Source organism: Osmia lignaria, chromosome 11, assembly GCF_051020975.1.
Source record: "Osmia lignaria lignaria isolate PbOS001 chromosome 11, iyOsmLign1, whole genome shotgun sequence".
NCBI classification, from domain to species: domain Eukaryota; kingdom Metazoa; phylum Arthropoda; class Insecta; order Hymenoptera; family Megachilidae; genus Osmia; species Osmia lignaria.
Window position 1 is genome coordinate 5,078,849 of NC_135042.1, and position 15,905 is coordinate 5,094,753.

The 15,905-nt window shown below is 41.1% G+C and overlaps 2 protein-coding genes and 1 long non-coding RNA gene across 3 annotated transcripts in view; 1 reads left to right on the plus strand and 2 right to left on the minus strand.

The window, feature by feature from the left end:
• The first annotated feature begins 74 nt into the window (after positions 1–74).
• Efa6 (Exchange factor for Arf 6) overlaps positions 75–15,905 on the plus strand; it is a 32,910-nt gene continuing 17,079 nt past the window's right edge. The window contains exon 1 of the mRNA XM_034323148.2: positions 75–774. Within this exon, the coding sequence (XP_034179039.2) occupies positions 640–774 (135 nt within the window). The 5' untranslated portion in view covers positions 75–639. The remainder of the gene's footprint in view (positions 775–15,905) is intronic.
• Positions 2,880–6,804, minus strand: LOC117603752 (uncharacterized). Its single transcript, XR_004581284.2, has 3 exons — positions 6,508–6,804; positions 5,073–5,691; positions 2,880–4,562 (listed from the first exon to the last, which is right to left on the minus strand). It is a non-coding gene; the product is annotated as an uncharacterized LOC117603752 (long non-coding RNA).
• LOC117603732 (putative tubulin polyglutamylase TTLL9) lies at positions 11,164–13,947 on the minus strand. Its single transcript, XM_034323176.2, has 5 exons — positions 13,463–13,947; positions 12,818–13,148; positions 12,357–12,503; positions 11,755–12,045; positions 11,164–11,686 (listed from the first exon to the last, which is right to left on the minus strand). Exons 1-5 carry the CDS (start codon positions 13,715–13,717, stop codon positions 11,232–11,234), a joined length of 1,479 nt encoding a protein of 492 aa, XP_034179067.1. The 5' UTR covers positions 13,718–13,947; the 3' UTR covers positions 11,164–11,231.

Sequence of the window (15,905 nt, forward strand, 5' to 3'; positions counted from 1 at the left end):
TTCGACTAGCGTAGTAGTAAAGGTGAAGGACCGGTGGGGTCCGAGCGATGTCTTGTAAGTGGCGCCATCCAGTCGCGAGGCGTTCGCCGGGCAGGGAGGAGGTGGCTGCGTCGTCCGCAAGGATACGTCGTCGGTTACCGCGACGCCGCCGCGGTTCGCGCAGGCACAGGTACGAAGTGCGCGCGTTTTCGAGGCGGTATCACGAAAAGCGCAGGAGTGGCGTTTCTACGTATCGTTCAGATATCGCTGCTACACACCGTGGTTAACGTGCAGTGAATAATTCGAGGTTCGTGGCATCGACGTAAAGAGAAGACCACGAAAGCAGAAGAAGAAGAAGAAGAAGAGGAAGGCGAAGGAAAAAAAAAAGAGGGAAAAGGAAGGGAGATAGAGCAGTTGTATCGCGCGGTGCAGTGCGAAAAGTGTTCGCGAAAGGGGCCCCTTGCTTCCACTCGGCTGTGTGGGTGTGCATGCGTGTGCCAGGCAGGCACGTAGAACGTTGACTAGTGACACACGGTGTTCGAAAACGGAGAGAGAAAGACGAATAAACACGGGTTAGCCGGATGATAATCCTAGTGAACGGTGTGCGGGTTTCGTAAAAGGTGCGTCAAATGACAGTGAGGTGATCAATGTGCTTGAAACATGGCTGAGGAGCTGGTGGTCACCCTGAACCGCGGCGACTCATCCGGATTTGGGTTCTCGCTCCTCGGTACCGCGGGTTTACCGCACGTCATCTACGACATCGTCGAGAATTCGCCGGCAGCGACGAGCGGCAAGGTGAGTACAGCTTCGATCGTTTTTTTTCTTTTATAATATACGTCACGCTTGCAAGTATCGCTTGGTACCAGAAGTTCGAGGACGGTCAAAGGTAGCGTTAGAAAGAGCAACCCTGTATATATACATGTATATTTATGTTATCGTATACGATACGTGGTTCGTTGAGAATCCTGCGAATGCACGAGCCTCAAAATAACGCCCGGTGTATATCGACCCGTGTTATTATCGCGAGCACCCTCTGTCGCCCCCGTCTGTTTCTTGACCTCTGATTACTTTTTATTCTCACACTTTCCGAGTTGTGCTAGTGCTTCTTGTGTATATGTATATGTACACCACTCGTTTTTAACGTCGACGGTACAGGGATGCTGATTGGCTGGGTGGGATCGGTTTAACGGCCACATTCCAGCCTGTCGGTCGGTCCCTCTGTTCGTCTGCTCTCTCCTTTCCTTTTTTCTCTATCTCTGTCTTTTTCTCTTTCCTGTTTCCTGGGGAACGTACCCCTTCTCGACGATCATACGAGGTGGAAAATTTGAACCGAGGAGACGGTACTTTCGTACATTCATACAACTTTACGGTTACGCTTGTTTACGTATTGTTGCCATCTGCGAATCCTATACTACACTAGTATCATTATTCTTGTTTATAAACTAGTAGTGTTCTTAACGAACGTTTGATACGTCGATTTCGAGCGATTGAAATTCTTTTTCTTGTTTTACGCAAGCGCGTTGTAACATGATTGCCAATTTTTTTTTCGCGGTACCTCGTAATCTTCCAAATTGAACCCTCTCTCTCCTTTACCGGCGGTTTTAGCGCAGAATAGATCGATTTCTTTGTAGGAACTGGTTTTTGATACTGGTCGTGAAAATGATGAGAATTTCAAATAGTGGATGAGAGCTAGATTATATTAACCGTCGTACGGACCAGTTTCCAACAGGCGATACACTTAAAGGTTATTAACTGTTACGTCTTTCACCGATAATTTATTCAAAGTGTTGTTTATAATATCTAGATTAATTATCTGTTAGGTAGATGTATTTGTAGGTTATCTTTCTCGGATACGCATAGGTTTCCTTATGTTTGGAACGTGCCAGAGCCAACTAATCAAAGCGAGTGTGTTAAAAACTACTCACCGCGCATGCGTATAACTTTTTGTGTCCTGCATAACTGTCATTCGCGAGAAGAATGCGCGTAACAAAGGAGCGGCCAGTTATTACGCGTGATTGCAATGTGTCATTGTATGCATCATCCCTTTTTCTCCCCTTAACTTTCCACCTTTTCAAGATTTTATTATACTAATTGATTAACTCGAATAATTAACAACACTCGTTTCAGGTTCTTGCTAGTAATTTTATCCTTCTTCTTATGCTGGATGAAATAGGTTAGGTCACTTACTCGAGTTTATTTTACGAACATACATTTTTGCTTTTACACGAGAGTATGCATTACATTGTAGCTCACGATATATTACCACGGCATTAACAAGATAAAGCTAGATCCGTGATTATAGTTTTGCATAATTAACATTCGCATGTAACCCGTTCGGTATATTCTTCGCCTGTATTTTCAAGACACGTTATCGTTTGGTTTGATTTATTCTGTTTAATCTTACCACTAAAGACGAAAATTCGGTGTAAGTACTACGTTATTTCCTTTTAATTAATATGGCAGCATCGTGGCTCTTGAAAGCAGGTTAGGTCACTGTATCGGTAGCCACTCAAGATTCATTGTTCGACTGGTACAAAGAACGCGTAATACATTTTGTATTGTTCCCAACGGACTGCATGGAGTGAGATTGGATTTCTAAAATTGTTTTTTCTATTTTCCACAAAATTGTTGAAATCGGTGTCAAATTGACAAACAACAGTTTAAATGATTTAAATGTTTCATTTAGAAGATTATTAACACAAATTATATTCAATTTTAATTATTTTTCATTCAACATTAGATTTTTATTTTATTCTGACTCACGTGGTCAATTTGAAATCACTCGAACCTCGATCGATTTCGATCGATTTGCGCGCGTAATTTGAATGTTGCATTGAAATAATCATACACGCAATCGAGAAGGATCAAGCCAAATACGGTCTGATTTAAGTGTACTCTCGTTTGCGGTGTCTCCTTTGCTCTTTTTCTCTTTCCGTCACGACGATTTCTCGATTAGCCTGTTTTAATAATTGGCCGACGGGAAAAGGTTATGCAATACCGTTGCGTGATAACGAACAGAAGAACTTGCAGTTTCTTGCCGGTTTAAGCACGCGAACCCAGCAATTAGTTGAACCGCGCGTCGTCGAATTTCTTCAATTTATCGATCGATTGCACCTCCTTGATAACCATAAGACGAATGCACCCCTTCGTTACGATAATTAAAGCCCTCGGGCGTGGGTGCACTCTCGTAATCTCCGTGATCTTCGTGACTAACGTTCGAAAAAGAAGAAGACAACTTGAAGATGACTGATGGGATTGCAAAACGAGTATTTTGGGGCGTATAGCATGGCGATAATTTAAAATTTCACTTTCATGAGTAAATACATTTCTTTTTTCCCATAGGTTCTATAAGTAATATTCTATCTTTGTATCTGGGTCAGAACGACCCTCCAATGTATACCACCCGGTATGTAGAAACCGGAATCATTTCTATCACACTACTCGTATAGTGTACTTATTTACAATAGGGAGCAATAAAGTGGGTCAAGGGTTAAATTCAATTTTTTTTTTTTATATATATATATTAGATACAGTCGTTGCGCCAGACGAGCTGCGAAATCGAATCTGAGACGGCTTGCCATTTATCCGTTGTTTCTGCAATACCAGACTGATGTTGCATCAATGCTATCTTACACGATGCGGTTCCTATCTGACGTATTAATTTCCGCGGAATTTCCACCTAGTAATACGATCTAAATCGATCGGGATCGAAAGTAGAGCGTTAAGCGTAACATTTTATAACGGGTCGTTCTTAAAATAGCTGGTGCATTCCTAAAATAAATATGAAAAATCAAAGCGTAAACCTGGAAACGCGGTTAACGGGCTTTCCAACGGTTCGTTTGCCTATTTGGAGAAAAGAAAGGCCGACTTTTCCCGGTTTACGTCCAAGGGCGTTTCCTGTATTCTCTCGCGAATTGAAGGCGCGAGCACGCGCGAGAATGCGACAGAAGTAGAATTCGCCGGTTGCGTTCTTAATGGGTTCTCGTAACTTGCATTTCATTAGCACGGATAGCCGGCGTGCCACGGGCTCGTTTCACTTCCATTTCTCTACGCTTCTTTCCCTTCGTGACCAAGTTCTCTCCTGTAGCCGTTTCCCGAATCCGCGTTTCCTCTTGTCCGCTCGTCGAGAAAGGGGTCAATGGCCAGCGAGATATTCTTATTTCGCTAAAAGGGCCGCGGTCAAAAGCCGACTTTCCAAACGTTACACGGATGAAAGTCACTGAATCATTGTGCGAGCTCGGTTACAACTCACTTTTAAGTTATGTAATTCGTGAAGATTAATTGAGGACCTTTCTTTTTTTTTGTGAAATTTAAATAGTTACTTTTTTTATTATAACATACGATTATTGTAGATATTAATTATTGATCGATAATAGCATTTTTCCCGAAGACGCATCTGGTGCGTCGTTGGTTCCGTTAGATAAACAGCATAAGACGCACCAGGTGCGACATCCGCCTTGAATTGGTTAAATTAATCCGAATCAACTTTCATCAGCCTCTTCAATGGCACTTAAGATTGTAATTTGTCACTTTTAATGGTTTAAGTGGTTTACTTTGTACAGAGTGATAAAACGGTTGGCTCTCTATAAAAATAACGAAAATGGTGGCTGTGAGCTTCTTTGTGTTCACCTCGGTAAAGATTTGCAAAGTTGTTGGCGAAGTAAGTGCTTTGCAGGCTAAAAATAACACGTTTATCCACGAAGAGAAAGAGAGAGAGAGAGAGAGAGAGAGAGAGAGAGAGAGAGGTACAGTAAAGCATGTAGGTAATGGCCCATTTTGCGTGCAGTTACTTGTTTAACGATTTAGGTGTAGCACCGTGAGGCCAGAATTCCAACGTTCTACTATTAAAAAGTAAGATCGTAACGTTATGTTCCTGATTAATGATAAACTATAAATTTGTGAATCAAAATGAAAAGAAAAATAAGTAAAGAAAGAATAAAAATTGAGTTGTTAAATGGAACGCTTAGGGTGCGCGTGTACCCAGGTTATAAAATCGTGAATATTTAGGTTATTAACACGAGGTTTTAATGAGAAATTCAAGTAATAGCAGTAACTCGGGCCATTTAAACGCCACGTTAAGGAATTCTACTTACCGGGGTCAAATAACGCGTTGAGAAAGCACGCTTAATGTCTCAACCGTTTCCCGCAAACGGGTATTTTCTCATTCTAATAAATTTTCCTCGAGACACGAGGGAAGCGGCGAAGAAAATAGTCGGGGAAACGATCGGTCGTGGATTGAAATCTCCAAAGCGTGCTGTTTCGTCGGTTCACCCGTTGCTTCTGCACTCTTTGTGTAAACTGCATTTTCGCCCCGAAGGCACGGAACGATCTCGAGGAACGGTCGAAAGGGGTTGTTTATACGGTAGAAAGAGAGGAAACAAAACATAGCTGTTCTGTTTCTTACCCTCTCGTCCCTTCACCTTTCTCGTTGCCGGTTTGGCACGAGACCGGAGTGAATAACAAGCAAACGACATTTGAAAAACGCAACGGGACGCGTTTGCTCTGCATTCTGAGCGTGACGAGCGTAACAGACCTCGAAACGCACAGGATGTCTGAAAGTAGATGTACGCGATACGATCTATAAATTCGGTGTAATAAAATACGTCGAAAAGGTCCTTTACCGCTTTTCAATCTGAGCCTTCGTTTCCGAGTTACGAGAGGTTGAATAATACCGGGCACCCCGGAAGTGGAGGATTCAATCTTGAATATTTCCTATTTTCCGGACAGAAATTATAATTAAAGATAGAATATCTGTCTTTGTACCAAAGGAAATCAAAAAGTCCTTTATTATTTTACTATCTGAAGCTTCCTCTTCAAGATAAGTGCGTTTGAATATTGAATCCTCAACTTCCGGGGTGGCCTATTTAAACCTTACCAAGCGAGCAACAAAGGATTATTTACAGTAGAGTTTGTTACATCATCAGGAAGATTTAGAGTGACCATGATGGCATAAGCTGTTTACTTGGTTGCACAAAGTTTATGCAGAGCACCCCGGAAGTCGGGTGTCCCATCTTTAATTTCACCTATCTCGGAAACGGAGCTTCAGATTGTGAAACGGTAAAGGACTTTTAGATTTATTTCGCTGCAATGTTCTCGTGCTGTACATCTATTTTGAGAGACTCTGTATACAGCTTGCTCAAGTGAAATAAATATCGTCTTATCTACGGCAGCGTGAATAGGAACGGCATTCGATACGATAGCAACGTTCGCGGCATTTTTCCGATTTCGTTTCACCGTGAAACCGTTAAATCTTGGGTTCCTTAACCTGCTACGAGGCGCGGTTCTTTTTTAAGGAAAGCGTTTGTAAATAAATAAGAGGTCTTTGATTCGATGAATGTAATTTCTTATCGAAGCTGGCTACCGTTTTATTTTTCAAGAATTTATGGCCTTAAATTAAGATTAGCGAGTTACTATCACGGTAAAAATGGACCCAGGAATTATTAAGCATTTCAGATATTTTCTTTTAACGAACTGGAAATCCTGAGTGGATTTGAATATCGTCGGGAAATAGAAAAATATAGAACGCACCTGCAGTATTTCAATTTTGATCCCGTAGATTTACGAGGAAATATCGTAAGTTTCCTATCGGAAAAACATTTTCCAGCGATGCCACACTTTCTGCTCATACAGAGGGAATAAAGTGTGCCGTGCCTTCCTTATTAACTCTTAACTGTTGAAATAGGGCCTCGATATACTTTCTGTTCCCCTATCACCTTCGATACTGTTCATAAATTACTCGATACCTACTGTGCCTTTTATTCAGCAACACCTGTGATCCCAAGATAATATCGTATATAAAATTCTTGCGATTTATACGTAAACAAGGTGATTAGATGTTCGATAAGATCGATAGAGTACGCGATAGAGCATTGTTAACAGATAATATTAATTTTGTCGAGGGTCGGTGTTTCCTTAGGACAAAAGCTCTTAGCTTACCACTGGAAAATAGGTGCGCCAGGTTCTTGCAGGTACAGTGAGAGGCAAAAGTGAGTAGAAACTGTTCAAAATAGACAACCTCGGTTAAAATTGGACTAAATAATTTGAGATTTTTTGAGAAGCTATAAAAATTAATTTGAAAAATGACCATTCACTATTGTTTTTTCACGGCTTCAACAAATTGTAATTTTTTAAAACGATGAAAATACAAAGTTTAGTGAATTAATTTTTATAGTTTCTCAAGGAACCTCAAATTATTTAGTCGAATTTTAACCGAGGTATTCCATTTTGAACAGCGTCTACTCACTTTTGCCTCCCTCTGTATATCACGCGAATGTTACTCAGGGCTGTATTTTTCGAGTAAATATCCGGGGTGCTTAGCTTGCCGGAGGGAAAATGGGAAAGCGCAAGTTCGCTTCGATGTTTATGCTATGAAAGTTCCAAGACACTTTCTTAGTGAAAAACAACACCGTCGACTGTACTTAAGGAGCAAGTCTGATGGATGTTTAACAGTGTCTTTCGAGCCTGAAATTGTTGGATTAAATTATCGAGAAGGCAAAGAGTCTGATGGAATTAATACCGGTAGAAAAGTGCGTGTTTCTTTTTTCCATCAATGTCTGGCATGATTTTATGACACAAAAGTATCGCGAAAAAGTATGTGTAATATATCAAATTAAAGCTGAAAGTTTGAAGAAACTGTCTAGTTGTTTGTGGTTTAAAATTACGAAACCACGGTCCCGATATCGTTGAATGATGTGTTTGCCGACGCCAATGAACCAACAGCTATTATACCGCGTGTTATACAAACGTTTAGCGAAACAGTACGTCTAATAAGTGTGTTTACAATGCTCCACGTTATCGTGCGCGGAATCATGTAGGGTATTATAATTTCGAGAATAACAATTCAGCCAGGAAGAATGCTTCTGTTGAAACAAATTTAAGAACGCGCCATTGAATTATCGTTCGTACTGATTGGAGCTATTGTTTCAAACGGATTTCGATGTTAATCAATGTTAATGAATGAAAATCGAAGCAAACACGGGATAAAAAGGCTTAAATTGAATTAGACGATATTTCATTTTATTACAACAGAGAAAATGGAACAATGGGGAGGATACGATGGGCTATATATTATAGAGGTGGAAGGTTTAATTAAATTCTATGATAGATGTGAATATTTTGAATAATTTCATGAATTTTCTCTAGTAATAGCACTTGGAAACAGAATATGTAATAATTTTAAATATTCTACTGAATACGATAGAAAATTATTATTATTATTAATTAATCTTCACGGATACTCGTGTGATCTATTTATTTATTCAGAATAAACGTGACGAATCGTTCGGTATGAATGAGAATTATATACAATAGCTTAAATTCTGTTTAACGTACACCCAATTATGTTTGAATTTATCCACGTTTCCTGGAACAATTCAAGATGTTAATAGCCTGTTTTGGTAATTGAATAGCATTTGATTGCACAGCAATTTCCAAGTTATCGTGGCAGGAGAATTTGTTCAAAATTTCAATTAAATTTCAATTGAAATTTAAATGAATAATTCCGTATATGCAATTACTCATAGATACGCCTACTCACATGTTACGAAATACATCAGGTTACGTAAAGGAATGCTTATCAAAAGAGTCGGATAATCGTAAGAGAAAAGACAGGGTAAGCGGATCGTTTGTGAGACAATCGTAAGAGAATCTGAAAAATGCCTCCGATCCTCGATGATTCAACGAAAAGAAAGAAACTTGCCCGTCGGCGTGGGTTGGAAAAACGATTGACCTGACAGCCACATAAATTCGAATCTTCAGCCCTTCTTTTCGCGTTAGCTCGATGGCTGCTTTACGAGAGTTGAATCGATTCCAATTTGGGTCGGAATATAACGCCATTTACGGATTTCGCGACAACCTCTTCTCTTCTCTTCTCTTGCCCTAGAAAAATCGCCCGAGGATCGTGGAAAAAGCAGAATGTTTCTATTTACGGTGAAATCACAAATGTATTCATACCTTCCTCAATTAACTTTATTTTATTCCTACAAACGTTGCAGAAAGTAATGAAATTTCTGTTTAACCATCGAGGAAATATTTATTTTTCATTTTCATACGGGACAATTTATTTTCATTAATTGAAAAGTATGATTTATACAGCTGAATAAACTCTACCCACGATGAAAAATTAAATTACAATCAACCTTCTATCGTGAGATTAACCCTATTCTGGAAAATTATCAAAATTAATTAAATATTGTCGAATATTCGCGAGGAAATACGGTTCTCTGAAACGTCCATTGATTTACGTTCACGTAAATCGCTTCCTGTTGAATTATTCCACGCGTGAGGATTTCAGAAATGCTTCCACCGAAAGTATTGCCGCCTCCTCATCGTTGCACTTTGATCTCGATCGTTTTATTTTCTTATCCAAAGTAGAGCATCGATTCCGGCTATCCAAGCCGATTTATACTTCTATCCGTAGAAGGGTCTGGCAGATGGAGGGTACTTTGCCACCTGAGGAACATCGTACGATGATAACCGGTCTCCTCGGCGTCGTCTGGCGTCTTAGCAACCTCGAGCCTTCTCGATTCTCATCGATAAGAATCGATTGCTCCAAGGGGTGCAGCTAATCTTAGTTACCTCGACTACGAACCAATACCCTTGCAACTTTGAAGAAACTAAAACTTTCTGCTCAAGTTTTTCGTTAAACAATTTTAAGAGTTTTTACAAGAAACGATCCCGAATCGGGAAATTCATAGTTTCATAATTTTTTTAATTTTCCGATTCGGGACTGTTCCTTGTTAGCCTGAAAGGTTTGAAGATAATTAAGGATTGGTTTCCATTTGAATTTTCAAATCGCTTATAGGAGAGGGTGGAAGTGAGGAAGCTAAACCATTATGTTGTATTAGCGTAACGCGTTGGCTGGAAATGGGTTAAGTACATTAAGATGAAGGGTGGGAGCAGACGAAACGAATTTGATCATACCCTATGGCGATGTTTAAAGAGAGGTTTTCCCGCGCAATTACCCGTGATTAGGCTGTTCTCCGCACCTTTAAAAATTCGTAGGACAGTCGCGTCCATGGCATGGTAAGAAATTTTCTTAATAGCCAATGGTGAAATTCCCTGGAGCTCAAAATTGGTATTGAATCTAAGGCTCATTAAGATTATTAGCCTCCTTTTGAAAATTTCCGGGACATTTGTAAGGTTAATTTCATTTGAAAAGAGAAACAGAAAAAAAGATCCGTGAAGAGGATGATGAGGTACATTCGAAGCGTAGAGGAAATGACAATCATGAAGTAACGTTTTAACGAGGTTTACTTGGTGTTGCCAGTTGGAGAATCAGGATAATACGAGTGCACTCGCGAAGTTATACGGTTCTTTCGCTAAATTTAGTCGGGGCTCGAAAGGGAGGCGAAAAACGAGCAGAAGGAAAATGCCTCGTCGCGTAAAAGCGAGAGTACCGGATTCTTTTCGCACGATGGCACGCTTTTTGTTACGAATTTAGTAAGTTCGGTCCTCGAGAGGCTCGGTGAACGAACAATTTTCCGGGTCGACAGGGTCTCTCGCGAAGAAACGACGCTTGAAAATACCGTTTCTTCTTCCTCCCGACGCGACGGTTCTTTTTATCGTTTCAACTAAACCGCGAGATCATTCGCGACTAATGCACGAATTAGCAAGAAAATCCTGAAACACGGATTATCATTATTAATTCATCGTATTCTAAGTTGAACAAATTTCCTAATCTCTAACGATAACATCAAACTTCCTCTATTCGAGATCGTGTAAGATTATCGTGGTAAATATATCTGAAATTTACGTCATACATCGGAAAAATTAGGTTCACGGAAGTGGAACGAATTGCAGTCCGTGCATTATGGCATACACGTGCATACACATGCATCACGGTGCACGTGCGCGCAGGCTGTATATGAATATGCATACACTTATGCAGGAGGTGCACGGTGCTGAGCGAATTCGTGCTCATTAGTTTCAACCAGCTGCTACCACGGTCGGCTGTTGCCACGTAGGCTACAATGAAATTAAATCGTACAGGAAAAAAGCGAAATTTCGATTGGTCCAGTTTTATCAATACAAATGCCGTTAAATTATCTCGCCCAGGTCCAGTTTGACCAATTTTCCTTAAATTATACATATAATAAATTACTTTCGTTTTTAGTTTATATAGGTTATTTGAATTTTTAATTGTTCAAGAGTAATATATTAACATCTTCTAGTTTTGAGATCCGCTTCCCCTCCCGCATTATTCTATATCCGCCAAATACGTTAGGCCCTGTCCTCGCTTCTTAATTCGTGGATCAAGTTATTCTCCTTCTATGACAACTCTGAGCCCTGTTTCGTTTCCCGTTCAAGTAATCCAACAGCTGACGTAGCTGGTGAACGCGATCGTTCTTAGCCCCAAGGAAAATATTGAGCTTCCCGAGATCGTTGGGTGGTTCTCCGCAGATAGCAGGATTAGGACAAGTGGTCCAGACTGGTCCGTCGCTCCAAAGTAGATCGAATCCACCGATTCTCGTCTCCAGGCCGGTGAAACGACCCTCGAAGTCGAGTATGTTCAACGTGTCGTCGAGCAGATCAAACTTCAGCCGATAATCTTCGCTGTCGGTGCCGGTCAGAGCCGGTGAAGCGTTCACCTCGAGCAACCAAGGAGTTAAAGCTTCGTCGAGCAATATATCGTAGCCGTACAATTCGAATGAATTCTTTCCTTGCATTATTACCGGCTGCACTGCTAGTAAACTGGCCATTATCACGCCTATTGATTTTTTACAGAAATAATTAAATTTTTGTAAAACCTCTGGGTGAAAAAAGAAGAATACTAACCAGCAATCCTTTGGAATAATATCTCAACATCAGCCACCCCATGGCGAGCTGTTAAATATTCTCTAACTTTGATCAAGGCCCATTTGCAACCCTTTTTCAACTCCTCCCTCTTATCATCCCCCTGAATCTTTAACTGTATCGCCATGTTGGTTAAATGCACCCTGCTGTCGTCGATGTTCTCCAGGTCGAATAATTCGGCGGATAAACGAGCGAAACCCTCCCTGGCCAGCCATACTTTCAAAGGATGAAACGAGGTGACCAGGGTGTAAATACGCAAGTCGAATTTCCTCCCTGGAACCGACGTTTACGGTGTTAACGTGTTTACAAACTTTCCGGGGACGTTTGTCGCCGAATAAAGGGCACGGAATGCTCTTGAAGAGTATCTACAGTCTTGTAAAACCATTGAAGAAAGTGGCTCTGAATGGTCCCGACGGTTCAAGCTTTTTCGACACTGTCTCACAAAAAGATTCACGGATTTCAACCCTCGCCGTGTTCGCCACCCCTTCGAAAGGTATATTGAGGCATCCTCGACAACGACGGCCATTCTTCGCTTGTGATAAGCGGCTGAAAGCAGCTACTATCGCCAAGTAAAGCACACGAACCTGCCAAGAGGTAAGGATTCTCCACGTACTTCTGAACGATGAAAGTTTCCACCGTCGGCTGTTCCCGACCTGTCTCGATCAGCTGCGGACCGTATTCTTTGCTTCGCCATTCGGCTAGATCCTTCAGCTTCCTGAACAGGAAGATACCTGTTAGAAATATCCTGTTGTTCTAAGTTTGCTACGGTTTTTAAAGGGATAGGTTTATTAGGGTCAGAGCCGGCCCTGGGCCTAGGCAGACTAGGTATCCGCTAAGGGCCCTTCAAGGTCCAGGGCCCCTATAAGATGATTTTCTGTCTAAGAATGCAAGAAGAGTAATGTTTACTTGAATATCAATCATTTATAAAAGCTTTAATGTTAATTTTTAGGAGCTCGCCTCGGGCTCTGATTAGGGTTAACGTTGGGAAAGTGGAAGCTAATTAATGTTGAGCTAATGGTGTCCTAAGGTTTAAAAGTAATCGTACCTCTTCCCTGTGATCTTCCAGCCGGTTTCACGATCCACGTGGCACCGGGTTGCTTGTGATACTCCTCGGTAAAAAGCCTGTAATCATTAGGCAGCTCGAAAGTAAGGGGCATGCAATCACAAAGTTCAGCCTCCTGGATTTTATTCGCCTTCAGCAACGATTTCTTGTATCTCTTCAGGTTTCTGTTCAGATAGTTTTTCCGTGTCAGCTCGTAATGGTTACGAAAGTGGGGTATCTTTTGATGAAAGGCCAGCTTTAAATCCAAGGCTGGTCGCACGTCGTTGATCTCGCACCACCAGAGGTACCAGCTCGGATCCTCGGGATCCGTCACCTTGTACGAGGAATTTCGCGTGGGTGATATAATCGTGGGACACGTAAACGCGACTCCGGAAGACGTATGGCATCTTCCTGAGTTAGTTACGAGAGGAAACAGATGTTAGATCAAAGAAACTGTTTGTGTCAATAAATCGCTTCCTGCTTTTGAAACGTTGACGGTGAGCTGTGTCTGGTGCAATCAGAACGTGTTCTCATTTATGGTTAACTCGTTCGAATATTATTATAAAAATCAAATTTGTCTTATTCTAGAAAATTTTCCATCGTTCGTTTGAAAAAGATCGTAAGGTGAATGGGTGACATTCCATTTACCTGGAGCCATCCTCTGGCCAGCATCACCTTAACCTGCGTCGAGGGGAAGTCGCAACGGAATTTGATGACATTTTCGTCCCCGTTCTGCCTCCTTTTCGCGTTTGAATATCTTTTTTCTCGTTGAATGGATGACGCACACTCCTCCAGCTCGCCATCACAACCAGATACCGTGTTCTTGGACATTCCTTGGAGATTGCTCGATGAAGCGGGAATTCCTTTGATTCGACTTGAATAGTCGAAGAAAATTGCTGGCATTCGTGCGGATTAAAATATTTCCAGATGTATTGGACAGATTGATTTTCTTACTACGTTTCAGGGCAAGTTCAGATCATTCTATGGTGTTTTCGAGCCTTCATTCGAATCTCATTTGTATTATCTTTTGTTCGAACAATGGTAGAATTAATCGACACTGGTTCACCTTCGTGGGTTGTTTCGTAACAGTAATCACAGTTTACTTCTCTTAAGTATCTTAAAAATCTCAGGATTTTTCGTTCTTTGAAACGTTCTATTTCGTAGCAGAGAAGTGATCCGATTAATGGAACACTTTCAGGCATCGCAGTCACAATGCTTTCGAAAATTAATCCGTCAATTGGCACGCCGCGTCGCCCATGGGACTCGCGTTTCTTCCTCAACTATACAACGGGAGAGAAAAGAAGCTTACGTTGTTTCGTACCGTTTCATCCTCACTTTACCATTCCATTACCAACCTGATGCAATATCCCTGGTAATATTCCATTTCTGAGGGAGAGAAAAATGCCAAACATTTCCTGAGATATTTATATACTAGAGGAATTGCAAGAGGTATTTGATATCTGTTATTTCAATCAATAATCAAGGGATTTGATAATTAATTTTTCAGTCAACGAACGATGGTATTAGAAAATTTATTAATAAATCCTTAATTCTAAAATAATTAATAAACTTCTGGTAAGTAAAACTAGATCCAAGTTTAGTTTGGTGCATCCAGGAAGTCAGTGACCCCAAGTCAAACCTAACACGAGGGTATTCACATATTTTTTTTTTTTTCCACTCCTGTCGCCTTTTCCCCCGTTTCTCACGGCACACACCCTGTACATATTTACCGGACGACTAGTTCTTCCCGGTTCGAGCGTGAATAAATTTCAAGGCATGTCGTGTAGCCGGCATTAGCCGCGTTTGTTCAGTGAGCAAAAGAAACGTTCCAGCTACCTGTCCGGTAGAATCATGCGGAACAAAGTTTGCAGCTGAAAGACACACAGAATTTAAGGGAATGAGTGAAACAGGAGTCACCTTTTTTTTCGTTTCATTTAAATTAACGATATTATCATTTATTTTTATTCGAACGCTTTGGAAGCATAGGAACACACGACTATTTGTTGGCAGCAAAATCATCCCCTAACTGTGCACCCTCTATTAAACCTCCAGCAGCCTAATCAGTGTTGCAACTCGTTAGAAATCCATTCGAATCCGAAAGTGAACAGCAGGCCGGTTAAAAGCCAATGAAAGGCTGCGTTTCGCTTCGGTTGTTGTTGCTCGCGATAATTGATACAGCCACGTGTCAATGTTGGACGTTTTGTACACGCGATGCAGGTCGGCATATCATTCTCGTCACGCAGGGGCCACCGACCGAACACGGTTCGCGTAATGCACGCGTGTGTCACTTGTCGACAGATCGACGTTCCAGTCACGCTGTTCACAGTTAAAGGGTTATTTTTTTTTTTTTTATTTCCTTTATACAGGCAGGACCGGCCCTGAGATTTCGAGGGTCCGAGGCGAGCGCCATCAATTCATCAATTTAAAGTTTAAAGATTAATCAACATGATTACATAAAGGTTTCATCAGTATTCTTAGCAGAAATTTATTGGTTCTCTATTGACACGTGCAATAAATCAATCGCATAAGGAAGTATCATTTTGTATTAAGAATATCGATGAATCATTTATGAAGTCATTTTCAGTATACTTCAAGCTTTAAATCGATGTATCGTAAGTACTACTTTGAAATACTTTTCTCTCATGATAATAGATTAGATAGAAATTGATGAATCATTCAGATACGAATGATACGACAATTAAATTGTGACACTGACTCGAAACTTTCATCATTTCATACATCATGCAACTTTACAGTAAATAATAGAGTACACTATCTCGAGTACTCTAGTATTAAACCTATTTCACAGTAATTCCACCGTGACCACTTGGTACTCCAATACGAGCTAAGCTTTAATCGCGAGGATACGCGAAGAGGTGTCTGGAGAGAGCGCGCTGACAGAGGAACCGTGACAGAGGCAATCGTCACGTCACGGTACAGAAAGCCACGTGGGTGGAAAATAATAGCTATTTATATCAGCGTTATCGTCCAACGCTCGTTTCCGCCTGACGTTCCTATCTCTGTTTCGCTACTTGGCGAACGTATACCCTTCCGTTCGATGCTCTTCTCTGTCCGTCCTCCGGTCAGATAA